General features: G+C 43.8%; 1 protein-coding gene across 2 annotated transcripts; it reads left to right on the forward strand.

Moving 5' to 3' along the window:
• Positions 1 to 109: 109 nt before the first annotated feature.
• Positions 110 to 25256, forward strand: STX2 (syntaxin 2). 2 transcript variants are annotated; one of them, XM_026689341.2, is made up of 10 exons: positions 110 to 395; positions 5100 to 5174; positions 7398 to 7497; positions 11517 to 11591; positions 13985 to 14058; positions 15550 to 15658; positions 15801 to 15874; positions 16108 to 16245; positions 19251 to 19361; positions 23213 to 25256. In XM_026689341.2, exons 1-10 carry the CDS (start codon positions 366 to 368, stop codon positions 23288 to 23290), a joined length of 864 nt encoding a protein of 287 aa, XP_026545126.1. In that variant the 5' UTR covers positions 110 to 365; the 3' UTR covers positions 23291 to 25256. The 2 variants fall into 2 exon arrangements, with proteins under 2 accessions (XP_026545126.1, XP_087799090.1); XM_087942964.1 differs by lacking the exon at positions 23213 to 25256 and adding an exon at positions 21919 to 22076 and having other exon boundaries at positions 161 to 395.
• Positions 25257 to 25867: the final 611 nt, after the last annotated feature.

Consider the following 25867-nt stretch of genomic DNA (forward strand, 5'->3'; position numbering starts at 1 on the left):
TAAGTGGCCCCACCCCTTCCCTTTGGTCCCTCAGTGATATTCCACCAAGCACTAGCTCTGTTGCCCCTCCCTCTTCGCTTGGACACAGACTCCAAATTTGCATAGCTCCGCCCTTCCTTTGTAAAGCGGCCTCACCCCTCCCTCGGTCCCTCTGCCCGCTGGGTTCTTCGGCTTTCTAACGGGAGGAGACGCCTGCGCCTGCGCACTGGGCGGCGGCCGGGCAGTGGTTGCCCTGGCATCGGCGAGCGGGGAGGCGGCGGCCGCGCTGTGCCGCCGCTAGAGCCTCCCGGAGCCGGGAGCCGCCTGCGGTGGGCAAGGAGCAGCAGAAACGCCCGGGGAGAACCGGCTGGAGAAGCCCCGCCAGGATGAGGGACCGTCTGGCCGAGCTGACATCGGTGAGAGGCTGAGGAGGAGGAGGAGGAGGAGGAGGAGGCGGAGGGAGGGTGACCCCTGGGCAGAAACAGCCCCCACGGGGGGGGGAGGCCAATTAAAGGATGCGCGACAGCATCCCTGCCTCCTTCTGCAACCAGGCGCCCGTTGCAAAGGAGATGGGCTCCGTCTCCCGGAGGATGGAGAAGACAGGACGATGGAGGTGCTAGTCGCACGCCTTCAGAAGAAGAGCCGCTTTCTACAACCCCATCGCCTTTATTTTATTTATAAATTAAATTTATATGCCGCCCATCCCGATCCCTAGGTGGCATGACGTTATCTAGCCCAGGTGTGTTTTTGTGCCAGTGAAGCTTTCTGAATTTTTTTAAAATTTATCTCCCAAAGGCGTTCGTCGCCCTCAGCTCAGAGCAGCCTTTCGTTAAAATCAAATCAAATCAAATAATAATAACTTAAAAAAAAAAAAAACAGCTGGGCAAAGCAAACACCCCCCATTTCAAGGTTGAGGAATTTTGCTAGAGGTGCCTTTTTTACCTGAGGGTTGATTTCGGCAATCACCTTCCCTCTTGTTAACCCTTTTCCTAAAAAAAAAAAAAAAAAATCTAAATTTTTGGCATGAAGTGTTTGCCTTTTTTTTTTTTTTTGAAGCATTGTTTTCTGCTCCTAAAAGAAGACATTCGTTTGCTTTATTTTAAAATGGAGCAAAGCAAAGTTGCCTAACAAAATGCAAGTGTTTTGTGTCACATTAAGAGGCAATCTGTCCTTTCAGCAAAAAATTTGTGTAAAGTGAACCAATGTTTTGAAAACATTGCATTTTATTTTGCTACTTGCTGGGAAGATACAAAGAATCAGGGTGAACAAACAACTCAGAACAAAATATCAACACCTTTTCTGTCCTTTACAGCTGTGTTAGACTGATGGAAATTAGCAGTTTTAAAACCTTGGCTGTGATAGAGATTGGGCACCAATGGTGTGTATGTTATTTTAAAGAAAGCCTCTTGCTTCAGTGGTGTGCAGATATTGGTCTGTGCCTGTATTTAATATGTCCACATTGCCAATTAATATTTCAATTGCAGTTTCAAACTTCTTTACCGGCTTTGAGTTCTCAAAAGAAGGAGAGATTGTGCCTTTAAAAGAATATTTATTTGAAGCTGTTCCTGCATGTATATACAGGTAGTCCTTAACTTAAGACCACAATGGAGCCCAAGATTTCTGTTAAGCAAGACATTTAAGTGAGTTTTGCTCCATTTTACGACCTTTCCTGCCACAGTTGTTAAGTGAATCTCTGCCAAAAGGGGATCACATGACCCCTGGGATTTTGCAACCATCATAAATACGAGTCCGTTGCCAAGCATCTGAATTTTGATCACGTGACCATAGGGATGCTGCAACGGTCATAAGTGTGAAAAACAGTCATGTCGCTTTTTTTCAATGCCTTTGTAACTTTGAACCGTCACTAAACAAACTGTTGTAAGTCAAGCACTACGATACAGTACATTTGTGCATACATTTGAATCCCTGCATCTATATGTAATACAGCCTCGTTTCTGCATAATGTTTTGGGTTTTTTTGAGGATGTGAGAAATTTCCCTGCCTTCCTTTTCCCAAGCCGTAATGAGAAAAAGATGACACGCACACCCTGAAAACACTGGCAATTAGATTTTTTTCCCTTTATTGAAAAAAAACTTAACGTGTCAAAATTTTATCAAAACATAAAATACAAAAATATAAAGAAAAATAAAAAATAATGGTAAAATGGGGAGGAAAAGGAAGAAGAGAGAGAAAAGTGTAGAATAAAGGGGGGCGGGGAGAAAAAAAAGGCATTGATTCCTTTTGGTGTAATAAAATAAGGTAAAAAGCATGAAACCTCAACTGTTTAACTTTTATGTAAGCAAAAGAATTCTCTGCAGAAATGTGGGCTATCCAGAAAGATTGTATTTTTAAAATTACTGTTTTAACTTTTTATGCGTGATAGGCGGCTTGTAGTTTTGTTGGAATGTTTACGTTGCTTTCATTTTGTGCTGTCCAAGGTAATTTTCAAGAATAACACCATCAGTATTCCTCTGACTTTTTTTTTTTTTTTTTTGGTATCGTCACAACTGGACATTTGAGTGTGTCTGTGTGCTTGTGATATGTTTTTCCTTCCTCTCATTCTTATCTCTTCCTGAGGCAACAAAGAAGCTTTAAAAGGAAAAGGAAGGTGGTGGGAATAAAGAGCCTTTTGCTTAACCTCTTTCAACACAAGAAAAATGGGTTATTATATTTGATTCCACAATGTATTAACAATTAACACACCTTGAGCTGTATTCAATGTTCAGAATTTCACCGCGAGTTGGTCGCGCTTGCTTTAAAAAAAACATATATGGGAAAAATAAGAAAACACTTTCTGTGTTTTTTTCCTTTGAAGACATTTCGTTTCTCATCCAAGAAGCTTCTCCAGTTCTGACTGAAAGTGAAGAAGAACTGAAGAAGCTTCCTGGATGAGAAGCGAAATGTCTTCAAGGAAAAACAAATTCCAGTTGGCTTTTGACAAAGCACTTTTGGGACAGCCATGACCTGCATGACAGAGAATCTCCATAAATAAATCCCAGATTCACTTTCTCGGGTCATTGAGAAAGATGGGAGGACTTGTTGGGGTTTAGATAAGTTTTTTCTTCTAATTGATGTTCTTCTAAAGCAAACGTGTCCAGCTCAAAGTGAAATTCTGGACAAGGTGTGCAATTGTGAAAGCATCCCACCGATTTTAGCAAGTTTTGTCTCCCAGCAGGCATGCGTCAGGTTTGAACTTTTAACGAAATAGCTAGGAAAGGTTTCTTTAATTGATGGGGGAGAAAGCTTAATTTATTCTCCGAGGATCACTTAGGAAAGTTTTTGGTGCACAAATATTTCCATTGTGTGTCTGTTCCTACTTGAAAAGCTTCTCCTTTGTCTTATGAATGAGTCATAAGAATGAGAAGACGCAGAGGACAGCGAATTCATGAATGACATTTTTGTCACCAATATTTTAACGGGAGGAAAAGGCCTCAATTATAATTTTATTAGGGAAACAAGCTGTTAGTGCAAAGGAGAAAAGATGGTGTTGAGCTGAGCTCCCAATCTTTACTAGGCTAGCTTGTGTTACAAGCCATAACCGTGAATCATTTACCAGAATAGAGTTGGAAGGGACCTTGGAGGTCTTCTAGTCCAGCCCCCTGCTCAAGCAGGAGACCCTACATACCATTTCAGACAAGTGGCTGTCCAGTCTTTTCTTAAAAACCTCCAGTGATGAAGCACCCACAACTTCTGAAGGCAACTTCTGTTCCACTGGTTAATTGTCCTCACATTTAGGAAGTTTCTCTCTTAATTCTAGGTTGCTTCTCTTTTTGATTAGTTTGCATCTATTGTTTCTCGTCCTGCTTTCTGGTGCTTTGGAGACTAAGTTGACCCCCTCTTCTTTGGGGCAGCCCCTCAAATACTGAAATACTTCTATCAGGTCCCCCTTAGTCCTTCTTTTCTCTAGCCATACCCAATTCCTGCAACCGTTCTTCCTATGTTTTTGTCTCCAGGCCCTTAATCACCTCAGCTGCTCTTCTTTGCCCTTTTCCCAAAGTCTCAACAACTTTTTTTGTAATGTGGTGACCAAAACTGGATGCTGTGTTCCAGACGTGGCCTTACTAAGGCTTTGCACGGTGGCTCAGTGGCTTAAGACGCTGAGCTTGTCAATCAGAAAGGTCGGCAGCTTGGCAGTTCGAATGAGCTCCCGTTACTTGTCGCAGCTTCTGCCAACCTAGCAGTTCGAAAACACGTTAAAAAAATGCAAGTAGAAAAATAGGGACCCCTTTGGTGGGAAGGTCACAGCGTTCCGTCCACCTTCGGCATTTAGTCATGCCGGCCACATGACCACGGAGACGTCTTCAGACAGCGCTGGCTCTTTGGCTTTGTAACGGAGATGAGCACCGCCCCCTAGAGCCAGAAACGACTAGCACGCACCTTTACCTTTTACTAATACTTCATGTGATTTTGATTCTATGCCAGGGTTGTTAGGAATATGAGTCACCTAACAGCTATTTGGGTTAGAAATATATAAACCAGGATAAACATTTCAAAACTGTAACTTTAAGAAAATGCAAAACTGTAATTAGGTGTGGTTTCTCAAACGGCCATAAGGTGGAGCCAGAAACCTGGTTTGTTTAGTCTGAGTCTCAGAAGAGAGTGTGAGTGTATCTCTGTTTCCTTCTGTTGGAAAGTGTTGCTGTTCCTCCATTTCTTCTAATTGACTGATATTACTGGATTTAATGTAAGTCTGTTACTGAACTGTTTTTTGACACTGGACTTTGATATTTGGATTATGCCTGGATTGAAAACTGGCTGATTTAACTTGTGAATGACTTTGGATTGCTTATTTTGGACTTTGCTTAAACCTTTCTGAAAGTAAAAACCTACCTTTACTGTACAGTGTATCTGTGTATCTGTGTGTGTATTATTCAAACACTTCTCTCTATACGTCTCCCTGTATGCTCTCATTCTCCTAAAGGGGAATTACCTTAACAAAGGTTGTATTTGCTTTTTTGGCTGCTGCTGCGCACGGCTGGCTCGTGTTTAAGGGATCGTCCACTAGGGCTCCAAGGTCCCTCTCACAGTTACTGTTTTGGAGCTCGGTTTCTCCCCTAACCTGCACTTGTAGCTTTTGAAAGGGGTCACTCCCACAGTTAAAATGTTTCTGCTTCTTTTAGCGCACTCAAAACGAAGATGGAGAAGCCACAGTTGTCGTTGAAAGCGACCATTACATGGAAGACTTCTTCCTACAGGTAAAAAAATCTACACCGGAAGCAACTTTCTTAGTGCAATCCCCGACATGCGGCCACAACTGAGCCCCACACGGGACAACCTTTCTCACCCCAGTTGTTAACCACTGCAGGCATTAAGCGAGTGACCCAGTTGCCAAGCGAATCGGGCTTCCCATTTTAACTCGGCTTGTCGGAAGGTCGCAAAAGAGGAATCACGCGACCTCCCGGGGACACAGCGACCGTCATAAATACAAGTCAGTTGCCAAAGGTCCAAATTTTGATCACCTGACTGTGGGGGGGAGGCTGCAACGGTGGTGAGCGTGAAAAATGGTCCTAAGTTACTATTTTTTTTCAGTGCTGATGTAACTTAGAACGGTCACTAAATGGAAATTGAGGACTTCCTGCAATTTTTACTCTTTTTGTGGTCTAGTTGGCCTCCAAAACATTCGGTTTCTTCCAAACATGCACCTATTCTCAGGAAAATAGGAGAAATACAGGTGGTCCTCAATGATCACATTCGAGCCCAGAATTTCTGCTGCTTAAGTGAGATATTTGTTGTTAAGTGAGTTTTGCCCCGTTCTACGACTTTTCCTGCCACTGTCAGGGCTCCGGCAGTGACCCCCATTTTAAATCATGAGTCTCTAGCCAGATTTTCAAAGCTGAAAGAAGATTTATTAGGAGTAAACATGCCAATGCTGCCTGGGTGTAGCCGACTGTGAAACACATCATTCATGGTCACCCTTGACCCTGGTTTTCCCTCCGCCCTCTGGGTGTATCGTAATTCATATTCTCCAATGGGACACATCCATAGCCAAGAGCCAGCAATCAGGCAATTTTGCTCGGCAGAAACTTCAGTCGCCTAGTCTACTATCTTTGAAAACATTTGTGGAATGCAGTTTCGGGTTCCAAGCTGCCGCACTGCTCCCCCTTTCTCTCTTTCTGTTGGCCACTCTTAAAAAGACCAGAGAAATATTTTATGAGTTGACAGCCACATTGGTTACGCGAATCCCTGCAGTTCTTAAGTTAATAAGACGGCTGAGAAATGAATCTGGTCTCCCCCCAGGTCGCAAAAGGGGGGATCGCGTAACTCTGGGACACTGCGACCATCCTAAAAGTGAGTCAGTTGTCAAGCGTCCGAATTTAAAGGTCGTAAGTGCGAAAAAGGATCCTACGTCCCTTTTTTTTTCCGGCGTCGTCGTAGCCTCAAACGGTCACTAAATGAACTGTTGTAAGTCAAGGACTACCCTGTAGTAGCTTTGCCTTGGATTTTCCTAGAGACAAATTTAGGGACTGTCCGCAATGTTTGTCTGCCCCCAAGAAATTGCTCTCTATGCTTGGTGATACGACAGGGTTGCCATCCAACTTTTCTCCACCTTAAGTACAGAATCGTGTTTGCTATGGGCTAGTCCTCGACTTATGACCACAATTGAGCCCCAAAGTTCTGTGTTTTTCCCCCAGAGGCAATTGGACTTCCTTGTTTTGTCTTTGAAGACGTTTTGCTTCTCCTCCAAGAAGCTTCTTCAGCTCTGACCTGGATGGTGGGGAAATGGAAGACAGCCGCTCATTTGCATCCTTTTGGAGGGTCGTCGAGGCCACTTGAAACACCAACGGCCCTCTAAAAGGAGGCAAATGACCAGCTGTCTGCAAGGAATATCAATCCTTCAGTGCCCCACTATCCTATCAGAACTGAAGAAGCTTCTTGGATAGGAAGCGAAACATCTTCAAACAAAGGAAAAACATGAAAGCCCAATTGCCTCCTGAAAAAGCACCTTTGGGACAACCATGACCTGGAAGGCTGAGAATCTCTATAGACCAACAGTTCTGTGGTTAAGCGAGCCAGTTGTTAAGCGAATTTTTGCCCCGTTTTGTGACCTTCCTCGGTGTGGCTGCTAAGTGAATCACTGCAGTTGTTTAAGTTAGTGACACGGTTGTTGTGAAGGCTTCGCCGCTGCCTTTGCTTAGCGGTGTCATGGGGACACTGCCGCCGTCATAAATACAAGCCAGTTGCCAAGCATCTGAATTTTTTGATCTGGGGATGTGGCAAGGGTTGTAAGTGTGGAAAAAAGCCCCTTTTTTTCAGCGCCGTTGTAACTTTGAACGGTCACTAAATGAAGTGTTGCATGTCAAGGACTGCCTGCATTTATGATTGATTGGTTGAGTCTCCTTGGATGCCACCTACCCTTTATAACAGAGTCCTAACAACCTGTACATTTAAACCTATTGCTGTCTTCTCCTCTTCCAAAGGTTGAGGAAGTTCGGAAGTATATCTCAAAAATCTCAGATGTTGTAGAAGAAGTGAGGAAGAAACACAGTGTTATCCTCTCGGCCACGCATCCAAAAGATAGTAAGTTTTTCCATCTCTGTGCAACTTTTCAAATATGGGTGGCTGAGGTTACAGAATGACAGAATAACAGAGTTGGCGGGGACCTCAGAGGTTTTCTAGTCCAACCCCCTTTTCAAGCAGGAGGCCCTTTACAATTCCAGACCAAATGGCTGTACAACCTCTTCTTTAAAAGTTCCAGTTTTTTAAAAAAACACTTTTTAAAAACCTCCACATTGCATGGAAAGTCACAGTGAGTGGCTTATAGCATCTGTTAGAGCTAGCGTCTTTTTTTGTTGTTGTTGTTAATCATCACAATTGTCATAATTTTACCAGTGGTGGGATTCAAAAAACTTTTACTACCAGTTCTGTGGGCGTGGCCATGTGACTGGGAGGGCGTGGCTTTTTTGTCTTTTTTGCAGCCCCCACCCGTTTTTGGGGAGCTTCCTAGCCTCAGAGGAGGCTAGGAAGAAAGACTCAGGAAGAAAAGGAACTGAGCACGGGAGGGGCACGCAACACGCCTCCAATCTCCATTTTAGGAGCTTCCTAGCCTCGGAGAAGCCTCTGGGGGGCGTTTTTGCTCCCCTAAGGCTCCTCTGGGGCTCTGGAAGGCAAAAAATGGAGGGGGAGCTGAGCTCCTCCCTCCATTTTTTGCCTTCCTGGGCCTCAGCAAGGGGAATATCGGCACAGCTGATCGTATCTACAGCTGATTGTCAGGAGGGGGGGGGAGAAAGAAATGCCTTAGGCGAATGTCAGGCGGGAGGGCGGGGTGCGTGAGCATCAGGTGGGAGGGTGACCGGGTGGGGGGCACGGCCAGCCAAAACTTACTACCGGTTCAGCGACCCACACCAAACTCTTGCTACCGGTTCGCCCGATCCGGTGTAAACCGGCTGAATACCACCACTGAATTTTACCGTAGACAACACATTCACTTTGCTACTTAGGATTCAGTTCTGTTGGCTTTGTAGTCTGGTTTATTTCTTGCCAGTTCCTAGTGCTGCATAATTTTCCATTCACACAATATTCATATGCTTGGCGTCCAAAGGATATCCAAGGGATATATCCAAAAGATCCAAAGGATATCCCATTGGCTAAAAGAAGAATAACTGCAAAGAATGGTGTGAAAAGCAGCAAAACCACAATTGAGCAGATCACAATGCAATGAGCATCAAAGGCAACAGATGAAATTGGTGTTGCGTTGACATAAAGTCACTATCAATGACGTAAAATGACCAGTGGATAACATACTGTGCATTGAACAGATAATTGGGAGTAAACAACACCCACTCTCTTAACTGGGCTATTAAACTGAGATTTTGCTATATTTTTTTTGGGGGGGGGTTGTCTCTGATGAGTATATGCCCCCCACCCCCCACCCAAAAAATCAAAATTTTGAACTATTTCTATACTATTCCACTCAAAGTCTTGAAGGATGGTTCCTGATTCCGAGGGAGAGATTGAGCAGCTGACAGGGAGTGGGAGTGTGGCTCTGGTGGCTGTGGAAGAAACTGGGGAAGGGCACAGTCCGGCTGGGCATTCAGAGGAAGATCAAGGCCCACCCCCTCTTCATCCTAGGGCATGCAGGGAGGAACGGAGAAGGGAGCAACGTGAGTTACGTGGGTTACGGGGGAGAAAAGGGCCCTGATTCCCTTCATTAGCTGCAGCTGGAGAAACAGGATTTAAAAAGGGCGTTTGCGCACAGCACCTTGCTGGAAGCAAAGCATGCATTATCTTTGTATGTCAAGCCCTATCTGGGTTCTGGCATCCTCCCAACTGTGTGTGCTTCGTTATCTTTTGAAATCTTCAATTTCTTATCCTGCCCTGTCTGGTTTGTGTTGGTTTTTATTTATAATTTATATGTACTTTGGGTTCGACTGAATTTCTTCCCTTGGAAGACTGTTCTTGGGAGAGTTTTTTCTCCAGCCAAAGATAACTGGACATTGGGGGACAAGTTGGAGGAATTAAAGGGACTTTACCTACTTTTGTGACTTCTTTGTTGCTTTTGTGCCACGCCCTGAGTCATCACAGAATGGAAGAATGGCGTTCCATTAAAATCGCTAAGTCTTACTTCCAAGAAAAGAATTGGGAAGAATTAAAACATGGTATACCGAGGCTGCATCCCGCTAACTTGAGCCTTTAAAAATCCTCTTTGAAAATCCAATCCAAAAATTGTTTTCTCTAGCACTTATAATTGTCGGCTAATTTTAGCTCTCTGCTCTTGGATTCATGTATAATAAAATGAGCTAAATACAGTATACAGAGGTCTCCAGAGCCATGCCAGCCGTGCTTGGTACGGCTGTTTGACTGAGGGTTGTGAAGGGACAAACATAGTTTTTTTTAAAAAAAAAACGAACAGCTTCAACATTAAAATGGATGTTTGTGCTTCTTTTAAGTGTAATAGCACTGCTGTTGTTCTCCTGTTTAGTGAATTGAAATTATAATTACCACATATAAAGCACTTTAAAATTTTGAAGGACTGTGTAGGGGTTGCATGTTCAAATACTTTCTGTTTCGCCCTGAGGACAGAGGGAAAAGTCAGCACTGGGGATCTGTGCTGCTGAATTGATGAGTGGCTCAGTAGAGGAATCTACAATATTGGGAATATTTTATGTCTCTATTTATTTGTATTCCTGCCTTTATTATTTTTACAAATAAATCAAGGCGGTGAATATATCCAACCCATCCTCCTCCTCCTCTTATTTTCCTCATCACAACAATCCTGTTAGGTGGGTTGAGCTGATAGAGGGAGTGGGCCAAAGTCACCCAGCTGGCTTTCATGCCTAAGGCAAAACTAGAACTCACAGTCTCCTAGTTGATTGGCCCAAAATCACCCAATCATCTTTCATGCCTAGGGTGGGACTAGAACTCACAGTCTCCTGCTGATTGGCCCAAAGCCATCCATCTGGGTTTCATGCATAAGGCAGGACTAGAACTCACAGTCTCCCATTTTCTAGCCTGGTGCCTTAACCACTAAATCAAACTGACTCTAATAATCAGTCAAAGAGTAAAAAAATAAATAAATTGCAGTTCTGTTTCAGGATATGTAATACTCAGAGATATCCTTGCCTGTAAATTCTTGCTTTTGGTCAACTAATCGATGGCTGGAGTATAGAGTATGCATCATGTGAACTCTAGTCGAAGAATGCTGGGAGATAAAAAAAGCTGAATTCTTTCAGACAGGAAAAAGGAAACAGGTTTTTTTGAGTTGCAAGAGCTGGTGGGTGGAAATCCTTTCTTTGATTTGTTTGTACTGGTGTCGAGAGCACCGGAAGATTATTATGAAATCCATGCAGGATTTCAAGCAGTTTACAGAGGCAGCGTCCAAAGTTAATTTATTGATCAGGGCACAACCAGGATAACCCTTTTCAACTTCAGAATTTCGGACTCTTTGTCCTTCAATGGCAGAAGGAAAAGGAGATCAGAACTGAATGTGGGACATGGGACAAAATTTGGGTAGGGTCATCATTTGCTCTTCACCCATGGAAGATAGTCTGGTGCGAGCTTGGGTGACATGTATAAGGGAAGGACAGACAGAGCCTGGTGGAGGAGTCAAGAGAGTCATCAGCCTAGAGTTGTTACATTCCCACAAATGTTCTAGGGTCCAATTCTTCTTGAATTCCGTTGACTTATCTAGCGCCAATTTCAGGTTGACCAGATTCTTGTGTGGACTCTTGACTCCTGATGTTGTCCATCCTAGTTCAGACATTCCCTAATTCCAGGATCTTATATAAGAAAATCGTTGAGTGGTGTGGTGGCCTAGAGGTGGAACTCTCACCTCACAATTAGGAGGCTGCGAGTTTGATCCTAGGCAGAGGCAAATATTTCTCTCTGGGCATAATGAGAATTTATCTGCTGAATAAAATTCCGCATTGGTGACAAGAAGGGCATCAGGCCAGTAAACACAAGGGATTATGGGGTTGTTAAAAGATGATGATGATCACTGCATATTAAATAGGAGGAGGACATCCACATGGGTAATGTTTTGTTTGGGCAACATTCTCTATCATACTGAAGCAGAGTTCCCATTTCTCCTTTTGTTAAAGAAACGAAGGAAGAACTCGAAGAACTGAACAAAGAAATCAGAAAAACAGCCAATATCATCCGTGCTAAATTGAAATGTGAGCATACCCTAACTGTGAGTTAAAATAAAAATGCCAAAGCAGTGGAGCATAACACCGTATAGAAATTTTTACAAAGATGCCAGAAAAAAAAGATCTTTGCTACAGTTCTGTGTAGATTGTTCTGTGGACCACCTTCTGTGTGCTTGTACTGTGTGAAAGTTTGAAAAAAAAATCTTAATTGTCATTATTAATGCAAGACTATCAGTGGGGCTAGTTAATTTATATGTAATTAAGTGACTTGGTTTGGAGGATAAGGTCAACATTTACCAAGAATGTAAATGTCCAAGTACAATCTGGGCTCCTGGTGGTTTCATACAGGCATCCTTCTTGCTGACAGCATAAAAGTTCGTTGTTGTATTCTGGATTTTTTTTTAAAAAAAAAATTGATAGTCTAGTCTTTAGCTGTACTATTGGCTGGTGCCTCCCATCCCATTGTGTTGAATTGATATTTACAGACAAAGAAATAAAGGGAGACTAGTATAGATCTATTTCAAGCTATTTAACTCTCGTCAGCGAGCCATACCCTTTCTGGGACTCAAACCCAGGCTGCTTGTCTATTAGGTAGATGTATTAACCCCAGGGTCTTCAAACTTGGCAAGTTTAAGACTTGTGGATGTCAACTCCCAGAATTCCTGGGCTAACATGCCTGGAGGAGGAATTCTGAGAGTTGAAGTCTACAAGTCTTAAAAGTTGTCAAGTTTGGAGACCCCTGTATTAACCTCTAAGCCACGGGCTCTCCTCACTTTGTCGGCTATATCAGGGGAGATATTAAGTGTTTTTTTCCAGTGATAGACCGGTCTGTCAGGGCAACCTGGTCTACCCAACTATGGGATGGAGCATACTGCTTCCACTTTTACCTCCCAGCACCAATCCCAATTTATCACCAATTTATGCAGGCAATCGCTTTCCCCTCCCCTCCCATTATTAACCAGGCCCAACCCTGCTTATCCTCTAACCCCAGGCAAGTGGTGAGTAGACCCTTCCCCCTAAAGGGGCATTTGCTTTCATATTTGATCTAATACAGTGTTTCTCAACCTTGGCCCAAACTTTATGTTGTGCGCACTTCCACTTTCAGACCTGCAAGATTCTGTCAGTGTAGTTTTACAGCTAAGTAGCATTAGCTCACCTGCCTGTGATTCCTGTCTGATTGACCCTACAATGTTGACCCCAATCTTGAAAGTACAATTCTTCCCACCCCCTACGGCCAGAGAAACTAAGGAGGGTCCCTTCTGAGCTTAAGGCCCTACCCGTTGTCCAGCTGCGGTCTGACCATTTGCTTGGAGCATCTCTTCATTCTAGTCTTTCAAGGCCTTTCCTGCATTCCATTATGCCAGGGATGTCAAACTCAAGGCCCAGGATCCGGATCCGGCCCGGGGTGGGGTGCTTAAATCTGGCCCATGGGGTTGCCCTGGAAACACTGCCTCTGCTAGTGAAAACGGAACTTGGGAGGACTGACCGCGGCCCTTCTGAGCTCCATTTTCGCTGGCAGAGGGTTGCAGAAGGAGACTGACGCAGCTGAAAACAGAGTCCATTTTCACTGGCAGAGTGCTTGGTGCCCCCAACATGAGTGACATGGAGCTGGCCATGCCCACTCCAGCCCCCCCGAGGTCAAACACAACCCTGGTGCGACCCTCCATGATGTAAAATATATCTCATATGTCATGAAGATATTTTCTTGGCTTCAATGGAAGAAAGTACAGGGGCTTCCTTTAGTTACTTGCGGTAAAGGAGTTGGAAAGAATTCTTGTTCTGTGTACCAAATATTCATTTTGTATGCATGTATTTGTATATAAATGTATGTATGTGCCCTGTTTCCCCGAAAATACGACCTACCCTGAAAGTAAGTCCTAGCTTGATTTTTACACGTCCGCTCAATATAAGCCCTACCCCCCAAAATAAACCCTAATTAAGATCCCGCCCACTCCAGAGTGGACGGGTAAAAATTAAGCTAGGGTGGGGATGGGGAAGTGGAGCTGCCCTACTGCTTACCTTTGGACAGTTGTAGCCAGGCCTCACACACCCCAACACCTGCCTTGCCGGCCCGTTTCTTCTGCAGCCGGCAAGGCTGGCAAGGCTTTCCTGAAGGCCTCTGGAGCTGGTAACAAAGCTCTGGATCGATCCAAAGGTCCGTTATCCGCTGCAGAGGTTTTCGGGAAAGCCTTGCTGGACGCAGAAGAAGTTGCTGAAGGCCTCTGACAGCGAAAAGGAGGCCGCGGGCGAAGCACCCAAGTGAAGTGGATGACATCCCCCCAAAATAAGACCTGGTGCCGTTTTGGTGGCAAAAAATATATATAAGACAGGGTCTTATTTTCGGGGAAACACTGGATGGACGGATGGATGGATGAGGAGTAACAACTATCATCTCTGAGATGATTTTATCTGTTTCACAGCCATGGAACAAAATTTAGCTCGAGAGGAGAACATCAATCGAACTTCAGCAGATGTCCGAATACGAAAATCACAGGTACCTGGAGCAAATGAAAACCAGTCTTGGCAAACCACCATCAAAGATGAAAGAGTCCCAGCTGGGGAAAGGGGTATTGTTTAGAAATTCCTTGGGTGAAGAAAGGAAACTCGTGAGATGCCTTTTGTTTGGTTTCAAAGAGAAGGACGCAGAAGAGAATTGCAGGCTGCGTCTTGAATTTGCTTATCTTCCCACGAGGAAGGGCATTGTAAGCCATTTTTGTTTCCTCCGCTTCTGCAGTGGCCGGCGTGCCATTGAAAAGGGTGGCTAAGCTCTGATTAAAAAGTAAACAATGGTCTTGCTGAATTGTCTAAACAAGAAGCCTTGTTGGATATAGGCCATCATTGACCTATTGTTATGGGGAAGACTAAAAACTAGAGTGGGTGCTGAAAAGGCACTTATATAAATGAGATAGGTAGACTGGTAGACAGACAGGCAGGCAGAGAATAGACTTAGAATAACTTCATTGTCACTAAGCGGCATACATGAAAATGAAATTTGGAGCTCTTAAAGCAGGGGTCCCCAAACTTGGCAACTTTAAGACTTACGGATTTCAACTCTCAGAATTCTGGGAGTTGAAGTCCACAAGTCTTAAAATTGCCAAGTTTGGAGACCCCTGTCTTAAAGGGTCACCACCTCCAATATACATCACACAAACATGACAGATAAGTAAATAAATACAAAATTATGTATATACCCACATATATGACAGAGAAAAAACATAGCCTAGTTCGGATGTATACATGTACGTGAGGAGAAAAATGAATCTTGTGAGTTTATCAGACAATAAACACATTACGCAGTGGCTTAATGGTGACTTAATGTTAACATGGTGGCTCAATGGCCAAGGCGCTGAGCTTGTCGATCAGAAGGGTCGGCAGTTCAGCGGTTCGAATCCCTAGCGCCGCGTAACTGAGTGAGCTCTTGTCACTTGTCCCAGATTCTGCCAACCTAGCAGTTCAAAAGCATGTAAAAAGTGCAAGTAGAAAAATAGGGACCCCTTTGGTGGGAAGGCAACAGCATTCCATGTGCCTTCAGCATTTAGTCATGTGAGCCACATGACCACAGAGACATCTTGAGACAGTGCTGGCTCTTCAGCTTAGAAACAGAGGTGAGCACCACCCACTAGAGCCAGAAATGACTAGCACGGATGTGCGAGGGGAACCTTTACCTTTTAAACATAGTTTTGAAGGTTTGGCTGCTGTTCCTCCCCTCCCTCTCTTTATCTTCATGAACAAGGGGGAGGCCAGTCATGTGTGAGACGTTTTCTCAGATTACATTTCTGTCCTGGACTGCGGTTTCCTTTATCCAGCTGTTGCCTTGGTAGAGGCTCTTTCTTCTGTTCCTCAAGGTCATTCCTTCTACCCATTGGATCTCTCCTTTCAATAAACATTTGCAACCCTGTGTCAGACTTATCAGTTTCAGTAATGTCTGCAGCCTTTGCTACAAAAGGGAACTCTCAAACTAACATGTGCAAAATCCCCTTTCCAGCATTCGGTGTTGACCCGGAAGTTTGTGGACGTGATGACGATGTATAACGGAACTCAAACCGTCTTCCGGGAACGTACGAAAGACCAGATACGGCGTCAGTTGGAAATAAGTGAGTGGTCCTTCCTTGCTCATTTTCTCCTACTCTGAAGAACTGGCCCCATCTTGCCAATGAGTTATAGCATTGAAAAATATGCCAGGGAAAGGGGGATGATGACGTGCCTTACAAAAACACTCTCGTCCTTTTTCACTAGCTGGAAAAACCACCACGGACGAAGAACTGGAAGACATGTTGGAAAGCGGCAATCTTTCCATTTTCACTTCGGACGTACGTATTTCCAATCTGCATTTGTTGGCTTCCGTGTTTCGTTTAGTTTGCTTTGTTGATTAGCCCACGGGCCCTTATCAAAGTGGCTTCGAGGTAGGTTTTATCTTTTGGGTCTCAAGGAGCAATATAAGCAAATTGAATTAAAACCCAAATGCCTACAAGTTCTCTTCTGTCGAAAGAAAATGAATAAGCATACTTATTTTGTGTCCCTTCCTTCCTCCGGCATCGCAAAGATCATTTTGGACACCAAACTGACCAGAGCAGCCGTCGATGAAATCGAGTCGCGTCATAAAGATATTATAAAACTGGAATCGAGCATACAGGAATTGCATGAAATGTTCATGGACATGGCGATGCTGGTGGAGGTTCAGGTGAGTCTTTAAATCCTGTAGTATAACATGGGTGGTGCTTTGTAGGTAGAACTGTGCTGGAATAATGACTGTTCTTATTAAAAGACTGGCCTCGCCGTGCAGGAAATGGCCTTAGAATCCCAGTTCTAAGCAAATCTACTAGCTTAGTAGCTATGGAGATCACATATACAATAGGATATACTGGTGTGGCACCCTTCCCGGTTCTGTAGTCAGTAGAAAACAGCAATAGCTGGTAATTTTAGTAAAAGACCTTGAATCATGGATGCAGTGGGCTCGTCACATTTATGACATTTGTGTCATTTGTGAAACATTGCAAAACATTTCTACTTATATCTTATCTGACCTTATACCTTACCCTACCCTACCTTAATCAATCTGTCTGTTTCATCTACCTCATCTATATATCATTCTACTGTTCTACCATTCTATCTAAATCTATATCTCGATCTCATCTATGCCTGCCTGCCTGCCTGCCTGCCTGCCTGCCTGCCTGCCTGCCTGCCTGCCTACCTATCTATCTATCTATCTATCTATCTATCTATCTATCTATCTATCTATCCATCCAACATCCATTCATCCATCTGTCTACCTACCTACCGTCTATATCTGTCTATATCTAACATCCATTCATCTATCTACCTACCTACTTGTCTTGTCTGTCTGTCTATCTACCTACCTACTGTCTGTCTACCTACTTACCTACCATCTGTCTGTCTCTACCTACCTACCTACCTACCTACCATCTGTCTGTCTGTCTATCTCTATCTATCTATCTATCTAACATCCATTCATCTATCTACTTACCTACCTACCTACCATCTGTCTGTCTGTCTATCTACCTACTTTCTGTCTGTCTGTCTGTCTATCTACTACTGTCTGTCTGTCTATCTACCTACTGTCTGTCGTCTGTCTATCTATCTGTCTGTCTGTCTATCTAATTTTCCTGCAATTGAGTCCTTCTGTCTCTCATAGCTGAGTATGGACAAAATAACCATTTTATGCGGCTTGTCAAGGTAAGAATGGGGGGGACTTAGAAATCAAAGACAGTGTGATTGGTTTGTTTCATTTCCTGGTTTCACTAAAAGCATTTAAAACAAAAAATCCAACCTGTTCTTGTTCATTATTGGGTGGTTTTAATTTTTAATTTTTGTTCTGTTTATTTGGTAATATCCATTTTGTGTTTTCAGTGTAAACTATCAAGATACTTTGATAGTTACAGGTATAAAAGTCAAGTGCCTGAATGATATTTACTGGGGCAGGCGGGTCTTTGTTATAAAGCCAAGAGCAATTGAGAGGACTTTCCATCCAGCCAATCGGGACAATGACCTTTCTTCTTTTGATGTTTTTTCTCCCTTCCCAAATGCATTAGGTGGCGATCAATCAGATAAAAATCCCATATAGTATTTTCTGGTTGAAAAACATTTATCAGGAGTGCTCATGGCTATGACTATTTCTTGGGAAACCATTATATGGGTGTTAAGATCAGTTTCGAATTCTCTTCTCCCAGGACGCTTCCCTTCAAACGTTATCTCAATTTTCCCCTGCGCTTACTTTAGCACAGGATGAAATTAGTTTCCATACGGGTCACGCTGCTCTTCTGGATTTTCATGAGTGACCCTTTTAAGTTTCTTTCTTGAAAAAGGTGTGGGAGTGAATGTTTATAATGAGCTTTTTAAACGTTTTGCTGTTTGTTGCTGCCTAACCATGTCTGCTGATGGATAGGACAACCCAGATAAACTCTCTTCTGTTGATATGTTCATCATTTCCCATGCCATTCACCAAATTGCTTCATCAAACCCACATTCATGGCATTTTAATAGAGGTAGATTTCAATATTGTTAGTCAAATGGGCTTCATTTTAGTTCCTGCTGTTCTCATCAAGCAAGTGGGGAATTTATGTAGACTGGTTTTTTTTTTCCCCAACCGTGACAATGTGAAGATGTATGGACTTCCACTCCCTATTAGAATGTCTGCATTGAGCAAGCTCTACAAAAATAAAATAACTTTTCATCTTTGCAATCCAGCTTTCTGTTTTTCCTCTCTTTTGTTTTTCCTCTCTCCTGCTTGTGGATGTGATTTCTGGGGATCCCAGTTAAACTTCCTGTCAGGAATCCAGCAATCGCTCTAATTAAATCATGATTCTCGAACCAAACTTCAAAAGATTCATTAGAGGGGACATGCTGGCACTGCCCTGTGTGAAGCCAACTCTGGCATACTCAGTCATTTACAGTCCCCTGTGACCCTTTTCCCCCCTTCCCCCTGGGTGTCTCATAAACCAGATTCTCCAATTGAGCATGTTCACGGGCTGGATGCCATCATTCACGTTCTCCAATTAAATATATTCCCGAGCAGAAGCTCTGGTAGTTTAGTTACAATCTTTTAAAGATAAAGAGTTGGAATGTACTTTCGCTTTTAAACTGCTGCACTTGCTCTTCCAGATTTCCTTCCTCCCCTCCACTTTTTTTTAATGGCAACTACTAAAACAGGCATAGGAATGTTTTACGAGTTGACATTTCTATCATTTAAACCAGTGATCCCCAACCTTTTTACACCGTGGCCCGGTATCCCCAACCTTTTTTATGGTGCGGCCCGGTACCGACATCAGCTGGGCGCCGCATCTTGTTTTGATGAAAAAGTGCTTCCGGTGAGCTTTCACCCGGAAAAGCTCACCGGAAGCACTTTTCATCAAAACAGATGGCGGCGCCAGCAAGCCAGTGACCGGTAGGACTTGTTCCATCGGACCGGGACCGGTCCACGGACTGGTGGTTGGGAACCCCTGATTTAAACGAATAAATAAAGCCCGCCTAACATTTCCATCTCGGTTTCTGCGCATGCCCTCATAACCGTTGGTCATCCTCATGTAATCATCCCATCGTTTTGACTTGATTCGAACGGGGGAGGGGGGGCATCATCTCCATTCTGCTGTTCGTCACAAGGTGACATTCATGGCCAAATTCTGCTTTTTTCTTGTTCGTTGTGTGTGTTTCTCTGGTTTTCACCCGAAGGGCGAAATGGTCAACAGCATCGAGAAGAACGTGATGAACGCGGTGGATTACGTAGAACACGCCAAGGAGGAGACCAAGAAGGCCGTCAAATATCAAAGTAAAGCTCGTAGAGTAAGTTTTTCCCCGTAGGGAAAAAAAAACCCCGATCAGTGTTTTCTGAATGTTTTTTATATCATGTGTTGTCTGTCCGGGCTCCGGTAGTCACCTTCATTTAAATCACGAGTCTCTAGCCGGTTCTTTCAGACAACTTAAAGAAGATTTGTTAGGAGTGAACATGCCAGCGCTACCTGGGTGCAGCCGACTCTGAGACACATCATTCATTTCACCCTTGACCCTGGTCTTCCCCCCCACCCCCTGTGTGTATCTGTTCTGACCCAAGCCTCCTTCAAAGCAAACAAACACCAAACAGAGATAAAAGCAAAACCTTTTTAATGCTTCTCTGTGAATTCCGTTCATTCACAGTAAAACGCTATTAAAAACTAATTGTCCCAGATAAGGACAAGCCTTGCCAAGGTTGTGCAGGGCTGCCAAGAACACTAGATTAAATTGCAAGGAAATAGTCAAAACCCAAAAGTCTCCAAACACAAACCAGGATAGTCCGAACTTCCACAAGACTTGAAGTGCAAGAACTTCTTTGCTTCCTGCAAAGAATCCCACCGCTGAGGGCTGGCTTTTATCCCTTAAGGGAGGGGACATCACCTTGCAGCCTTACTCCCGAGTCGCCCGTGCTGCTGCAGCTGCTTTTTCCTCCGAGCAGCCCTGCGCACACACGCCCTGGGCAGAGGCTCCTCGGGGGCCTCTTCATCACTGCTGCCAGCCTCCACAAGCTCCAAAGGCAGCACTGCACTCTCCGATAGCCCTGGCCCCATCCCTGCATCACCCGCAGACCCCTCAGCCGAGTCCTTGCTGTCAGAGACCTCCACCACCCACACCTGCTGCCGGCAAACCACAACAGTATCATAATTCATATTCTCCAATGGGACACATCCATAGCCAAGAGTCATCAATCATGCTCTCCAGTAATAATCTTGTGCGCCAGAAGCTTTGGTCGCCTAGAAATTATCTATGAAAACGCCCTTTCTGCCTGGCAACTCTAAAAGACCAGAGAAATATTTTTGAGTTGACATTGTCTTGCTTACCCACCGCAGTCCTTCCAGAGAATCCTCGACTTTTACAACTTCAATGGGAACCAGAATTTCTGTCGCTAAGCACGGCGGTCGAGTCGTGCCTGGTTTTATGACCTTTTGGCCACCGTTAGCAAGCGAATCTCTACAGCTGTTAAGCGAATCATGCAATCGATACACGGATCCAGCTTCCCCCATGGGCTTTGCTTGCCGGAAGCCAGCCGGGAAAGTTGCAAATAGTGATCACGTGACCTCCTGGGTGTCAGGGTTCCGAGTAACACACCCACCATAGCGAACAAAACTCCGAGGCAGGTAGATTCCTGAAAAAAATAGTTCTATTTGGATATAACAGATTGGCACAGTTCAGGTGAAAACCGACTCTGAAGGTTCCCACGGTTTTCCCCAAGTTAAAAGTAAATATTTTCCCTTCTCCCCAAACAATCAGTCACAGGGTCCAATCAAGGTGCTGTCCGGTTGACCGGTAATCAGGGGTGGGCTGCTATGGGTTCGCCCAGGTTCGGGCGGACCTGTTGATAACATTAGGGCTGGTTCGGCAAACCACCAAATCCCAGGCCTGCGCGGACGGGGAATAACGGGCCTCCCGGAAGTTCGGGAAGGCTGGAAACGGGCCTGTTTCCGGCCTCCAGGGGGCCTCCAGAGCCCATGGGAGGCAGTTTTCGCCCTCCCAGAGGCTTGAGGAGAGCCTCTGGAACCTGAGGAGGGTGAAAAACGGGCCTCCTAGAAACGGGCCTGTTTCCGGTCTCCAAGGGGGCCTTGGGAACCTAGAAGAGGCAGTTTTTGCCCCCCCAGAGGCTCGAGGAGAGCTTTGGAGCCTGGGGAGAGGAAAAAATGGGCCTCCCAGAAGTTCTGGAAGTCCAAAAACGGGCCTGTTTGCGGCCTCCAGGGGGCCTCCAGAGCCCATGGGAGGCAGTTTTCGCCCTCACAGAGGCTCGAGGAAAGCCTCCGGATCCTGGGGAAGGCAAAAACGCGGCCCCCTCCCGCTGTGATGCAGAAGGCCGACTAGGCCACGCCCACCTTGGCCACGCCCACCCAGCAACCAGGCAGAGAACCGGTTGCTGAAATGTTTGAAGCCCCGCCCTTGCCTGGTAACGTCACTCCTCCTCCCTCCGACCAGGTGTGAGCATGTCCTTGGTTCCCCAGAGAAAGTATTTTGTTTTGACTACAAAACCCCAGCTATCTCTACTCCCTATCCCGTCAGCTCCAGGGTTGACACTGGGACGATGCCACGGTCATAAATACACCCTGGTTGCCAAGCGCCCAAAATTTTGATTGGGTGAACCTGGGCATGCGGTGATGGTCCTAACGGCAAGGACCGGCCTTAAGTCTCTTCTCCCCCCCAGTGCTGTTGTAACTTTGAGCCGTCACTAAACGAATGGCTGTAAGTCGAGGGATGCCTACCAATGTTGAGGCCCAGCCGCCGTATCCGGGTTCCCCTGTGCCTGTTGAGAACTGACTCCATTTCCATTTAGAAAAACTCAAATAAAACCCTTAACAGAGGCAATCGCCTTGTTTTCCTTTGGCAGAAAAAATGGATTATTGTCACCATTGTGCTGGTGCTGTTAGCTCTACTGGCTCTAATAATTGGCTTGTCTGTTGGGGTGCCGTGATGCTTAGATAACTGCCCACGAGCAACTGCCCCTACTACCTTCTCAGTAAGTACTAATCGACTGGCTGGCCTCGCCTGTTAATCTTTTCTAAAACTGTAATCTCTGTATTCTCACTGCGATGTTGTGCGTACGCTTGCTTTCTTCCCAGCCTGTCTGAGAGCAAAAAAAAAAAAAAGGCAGATTTTAACTTAGACCTCCAGTGGCTAATTGTCACTTAAATATTTTGTTTTGCATGCCAATATTTCTAAGTCTAAAACCCAATTGGTTTTGCCCTGCTTTCCTGGGGCCCGTTGGGTTTTTTGTTTTTGTTTTTTGGAGGCTAGGAAGGTGGACATTTGAGGTTTTTACATCAGTTTATAGAAGAGGGGAATGGGATGAAGGGAGATTGAGGATTAAGATCACAGTCGGTAATCTCCTCCTGATCTAGGTGTGCTTGATTTCTGCAGATCTTTTGGGGAGGGGAGGACTCTTTAGGTCGGTTGCACCCCATTCCACCTCACTTTGAAAATGCCAAAATAGAAAGGGTGCAGAGAAGAGCAACAAAGAAGCGGACTGGAGGTCAAAAGATACGAAGAAGGGTTGCAGGAATTGGGTATGTCTAGCTTAATGAAGAGAAGGACTAGGGGGGGGACATGATAGCAGTGTTTCAATATCTAAGGGGCTGCCACAAAAGAAGAGGGAGGAGTTCAAACTCTTCTCCGAGGCACATGAGGCAGGACAAGAAGAAACAAGAATGGAAACTAATCAAGGAGAGAAGCAACTTAGAACTAAGGAGGAATTTCCTGACGGTTAGAACAATTAATCAGTAGAACAAATTGCCTCCAGAAATTGTGGATGCTCCAACACTGGAAATTTTTAATTTTTAATTTTCCAAAGCAGCTGAAGGCAGGACAAGGAGGGGAACTAACTAAGGAGAGAACCAACCTGACAATTAAAGAGAAAGTTCCTGACAATTAGAACAATTAAACAGTAAAATGACTTGGTATCACAAGTTGTGGGTGCTCCATCACTGGAAGTTTTAAAGAAGAGATTGGGTAACCATTTGTCTGAAATGGTATATAGGGCTTCTTGCCTGAGCAGGGGGTTGGACTAAAAGACCTCCAAAGTTCCCTCCAACTCTGTTATTCTGTTAATTCACTTCTTTGGTTTTTATACATCTGTGCATCACTGTTTGGGGCTGAGCTAATCCTAGTTTCCCCTCTCTTTGCAGAAACTGATGTTCATTCTAATTTGTGTCACTCTCTTGACTGTTATCCTTGGAATTATCCTAGCTGCACACTTCTCCTAACCTTTATTTGGAGGTTGGGAGTCTCCTGAAACGCTTCCAAGTTCTCATCAAGATGCCTTTTTCTTGCCATAACGAGGATTTTCTGTTTTCCAAGATGGCAAAAAAAAATTAAGTAGTTGTTTAAGGATCTTGTAGGACTCTTTTAAAGTTTTGATATCTGCAGACCTGAACCAAACATGAAAGAAGCTGGAACACCCTCTGATGTGGACTCGTTTAAAGGCTGCTTTGATTACATACATGCAAATATATATATGATGAGTTGCAAAACTCCCAGCACATCAGTGTTACCAGTTGGAAATGGGTAGATTCATCACCCAGAAACCAGAGATCTTGAAATTTGTATTGTTTGAAACTAAAGCAGCCCTATTTGCAATTTGACTGTAGTCCTAAATGCTATGTTTCAGAGGTTACGTTTCACGATAATAATTGCATTTTATTTTTAAGCAAAGGTGGTTGAGATTGGGGGGCATAAAGTTGCTTTCTCTTCTCTCCGGTTTTCATGTGTTTTTAAATCATCTTAAAACCACTGCATAATAAACAAAATGTTTTTTTAATGTTTTAATCGCTTCAAGGCCACAGAGTGGGAATCTTAAGTGCCTCCTTTTTTTAACGGGCGAATCTGCAAACTGTTTTTGAGAAACGTCAGCGACCTTGTTAAATAATGTGATTTTACTGGTGGTCCTAGATGACCTGGTTCACACATAAAGCTGGCTGGGGCAAAATCAGGGCTGGAATTCGGTCTTCATACTCAACTGTCCCCTGACTGAGCAAAAACATTGTTTCTTTTTATACAGAAGGTAGTTTGGCATTACATTTGAGCCAGCGATCCTAGTTTAGGATCTTAAACAGAGTAACAAACTAGCCCAGGGCTTGAAATTGACACGACTTGACATTGACTGAAAGTGAGTTTGAAACCATTTTGTCCGCTGAAGTTCACAGTAAGCCAGTTTAGTTGCGTCATAAAATGAAATTAACCTTGACTTGTGAGCCTTCAGAGGACAAAGAAAGCGTGCAAGATTCCAATTCTCAGCTCTGTGCAAAGCTAACACTAAACCCAGCTTTAGTGTCATGTGTGAACTGAAGCCTTCCTTGCCTTAAAGATGTATTTCACTGTGAAGTTTATTAAGCTATTTTGCTTTGTTTTAATTTCAGATTATTTCTTTCTAAACACTCAGAAAGCATGGCATTGTTGAGATGGGGGGGAGATTTGCACCTGATTTTTAGGCTGCCTTTGAGAATGGCCTTTGTTGCATTTGTGAATCCCTTCAGTCAAAGAACTTGAGAAAGCCCTATTTTGTGTGAAACAGTCCTCATGTGGGATGTGAGTTTGCAAAGCTGCTTCTTGCAACTCTCCATCAATTTAGCAAGGCAGCTGCCGAAAATGAATTTTTAGGTTGCACACACAGAAGTCTAATAAGGGAGAGTGAAGATGCCTTCAAGTTGAATTTTAGGAAGGGGCTTACTTACTAATGGAGTAAAATTGGGATTGCATTATAGATTTGTCCAAAGTGCATTCAGTCCTTACGTTCTTGTTGCCAACTAGTTGAGGAATTATGACGAACAAAAGCCTTTGGTCATTATCTTTTCAAGGCTTTCGTCTTAAAACAAACCCTTATTTTGTCAGGAGAGGTGACTCCAAAAGTTGATGTGGTTTGTGTTGTGATCTCAGTTTATTGGTGGTTAGTTGCACTGAAGTCCCGCAAATGTTTAATGGGGTGACATATTTCCCTCTAGATCTGAACCTGAAATGTCCAGCTGTTAAGAATTTTTAAAACAATTCAGAGGCAACCAAAACGAGTTGTGTCTTAACTTTGCTTTACTTTTTTTTTTTTTGGTATGGTATTATTCCTGTAAATATATGTACATGCAACTGTGTTTTGCTTTCTTATTGTTAAAATATATATGTAGCTATTTATGCTCAGAATGAAATAAACTGTGATAGGTGCCTTATTTGTTTTTTAACAAACCTGCTTTGACATACTTCTTTCGGTGTTTTGATTCAAGCATAATGTCAGGTTTATTTTACCATGCAAGCTAATCTGTTTCCTAGAACTTACCATTTTATTGGGCACATTGTTGAGGGCATATTTTGTATGCGTATAATAATGCCCTTGATGCTAATTTTAGGAATTGGCTTTTTGAAATATCAGTTCTTCCGAGGTGAGTAATGCCTAGAAAAGTTTTTAAATGGGACAGCTCGGCATTAGACATTGACTTCACTTGTCAATGGGTTTGGTTTTGCTCATAAAGATACGCTATGGAAGGATAATTGATTGGTTTATGGCTTTTTTTTAAAAAAAAAAATTAACTGCCTTTTACTCTTCACAGAGAGAGGTTTGGAAATAAATTGGGAAGAGGGAAAAACTTCTCAGACTATTTAAGCTTTAAGTCCACTTTAAGACCAAAGAATTTCAACTCCCAGAATTCCCAAGTCCACAAGTCTTAAAAGTTGCCAAGGTTGGAGACCTTTGCCTTAAGGCTGTGAAGTTTATTTTTATTGTCTTTTTAAAATGGGAGCTTGACATCCTCAGTATAGGGGGAAAAAACGGTTTGGATATACACAGACTTCCTAAAAAT

This window comes from Notechis scutatus, chromosome 13, assembly GCF_049901735.1.
Source record: "Notechis scutatus isolate UNSWTSFEM ecotype Mainland chromosome 13, rNotScu1.2, whole genome shotgun sequence".
In the NCBI taxonomy this organism is placed as follows: domain Eukaryota; kingdom Metazoa; phylum Chordata; class Lepidosauria; order Squamata; family Elapidae; genus Notechis; species Notechis scutatus.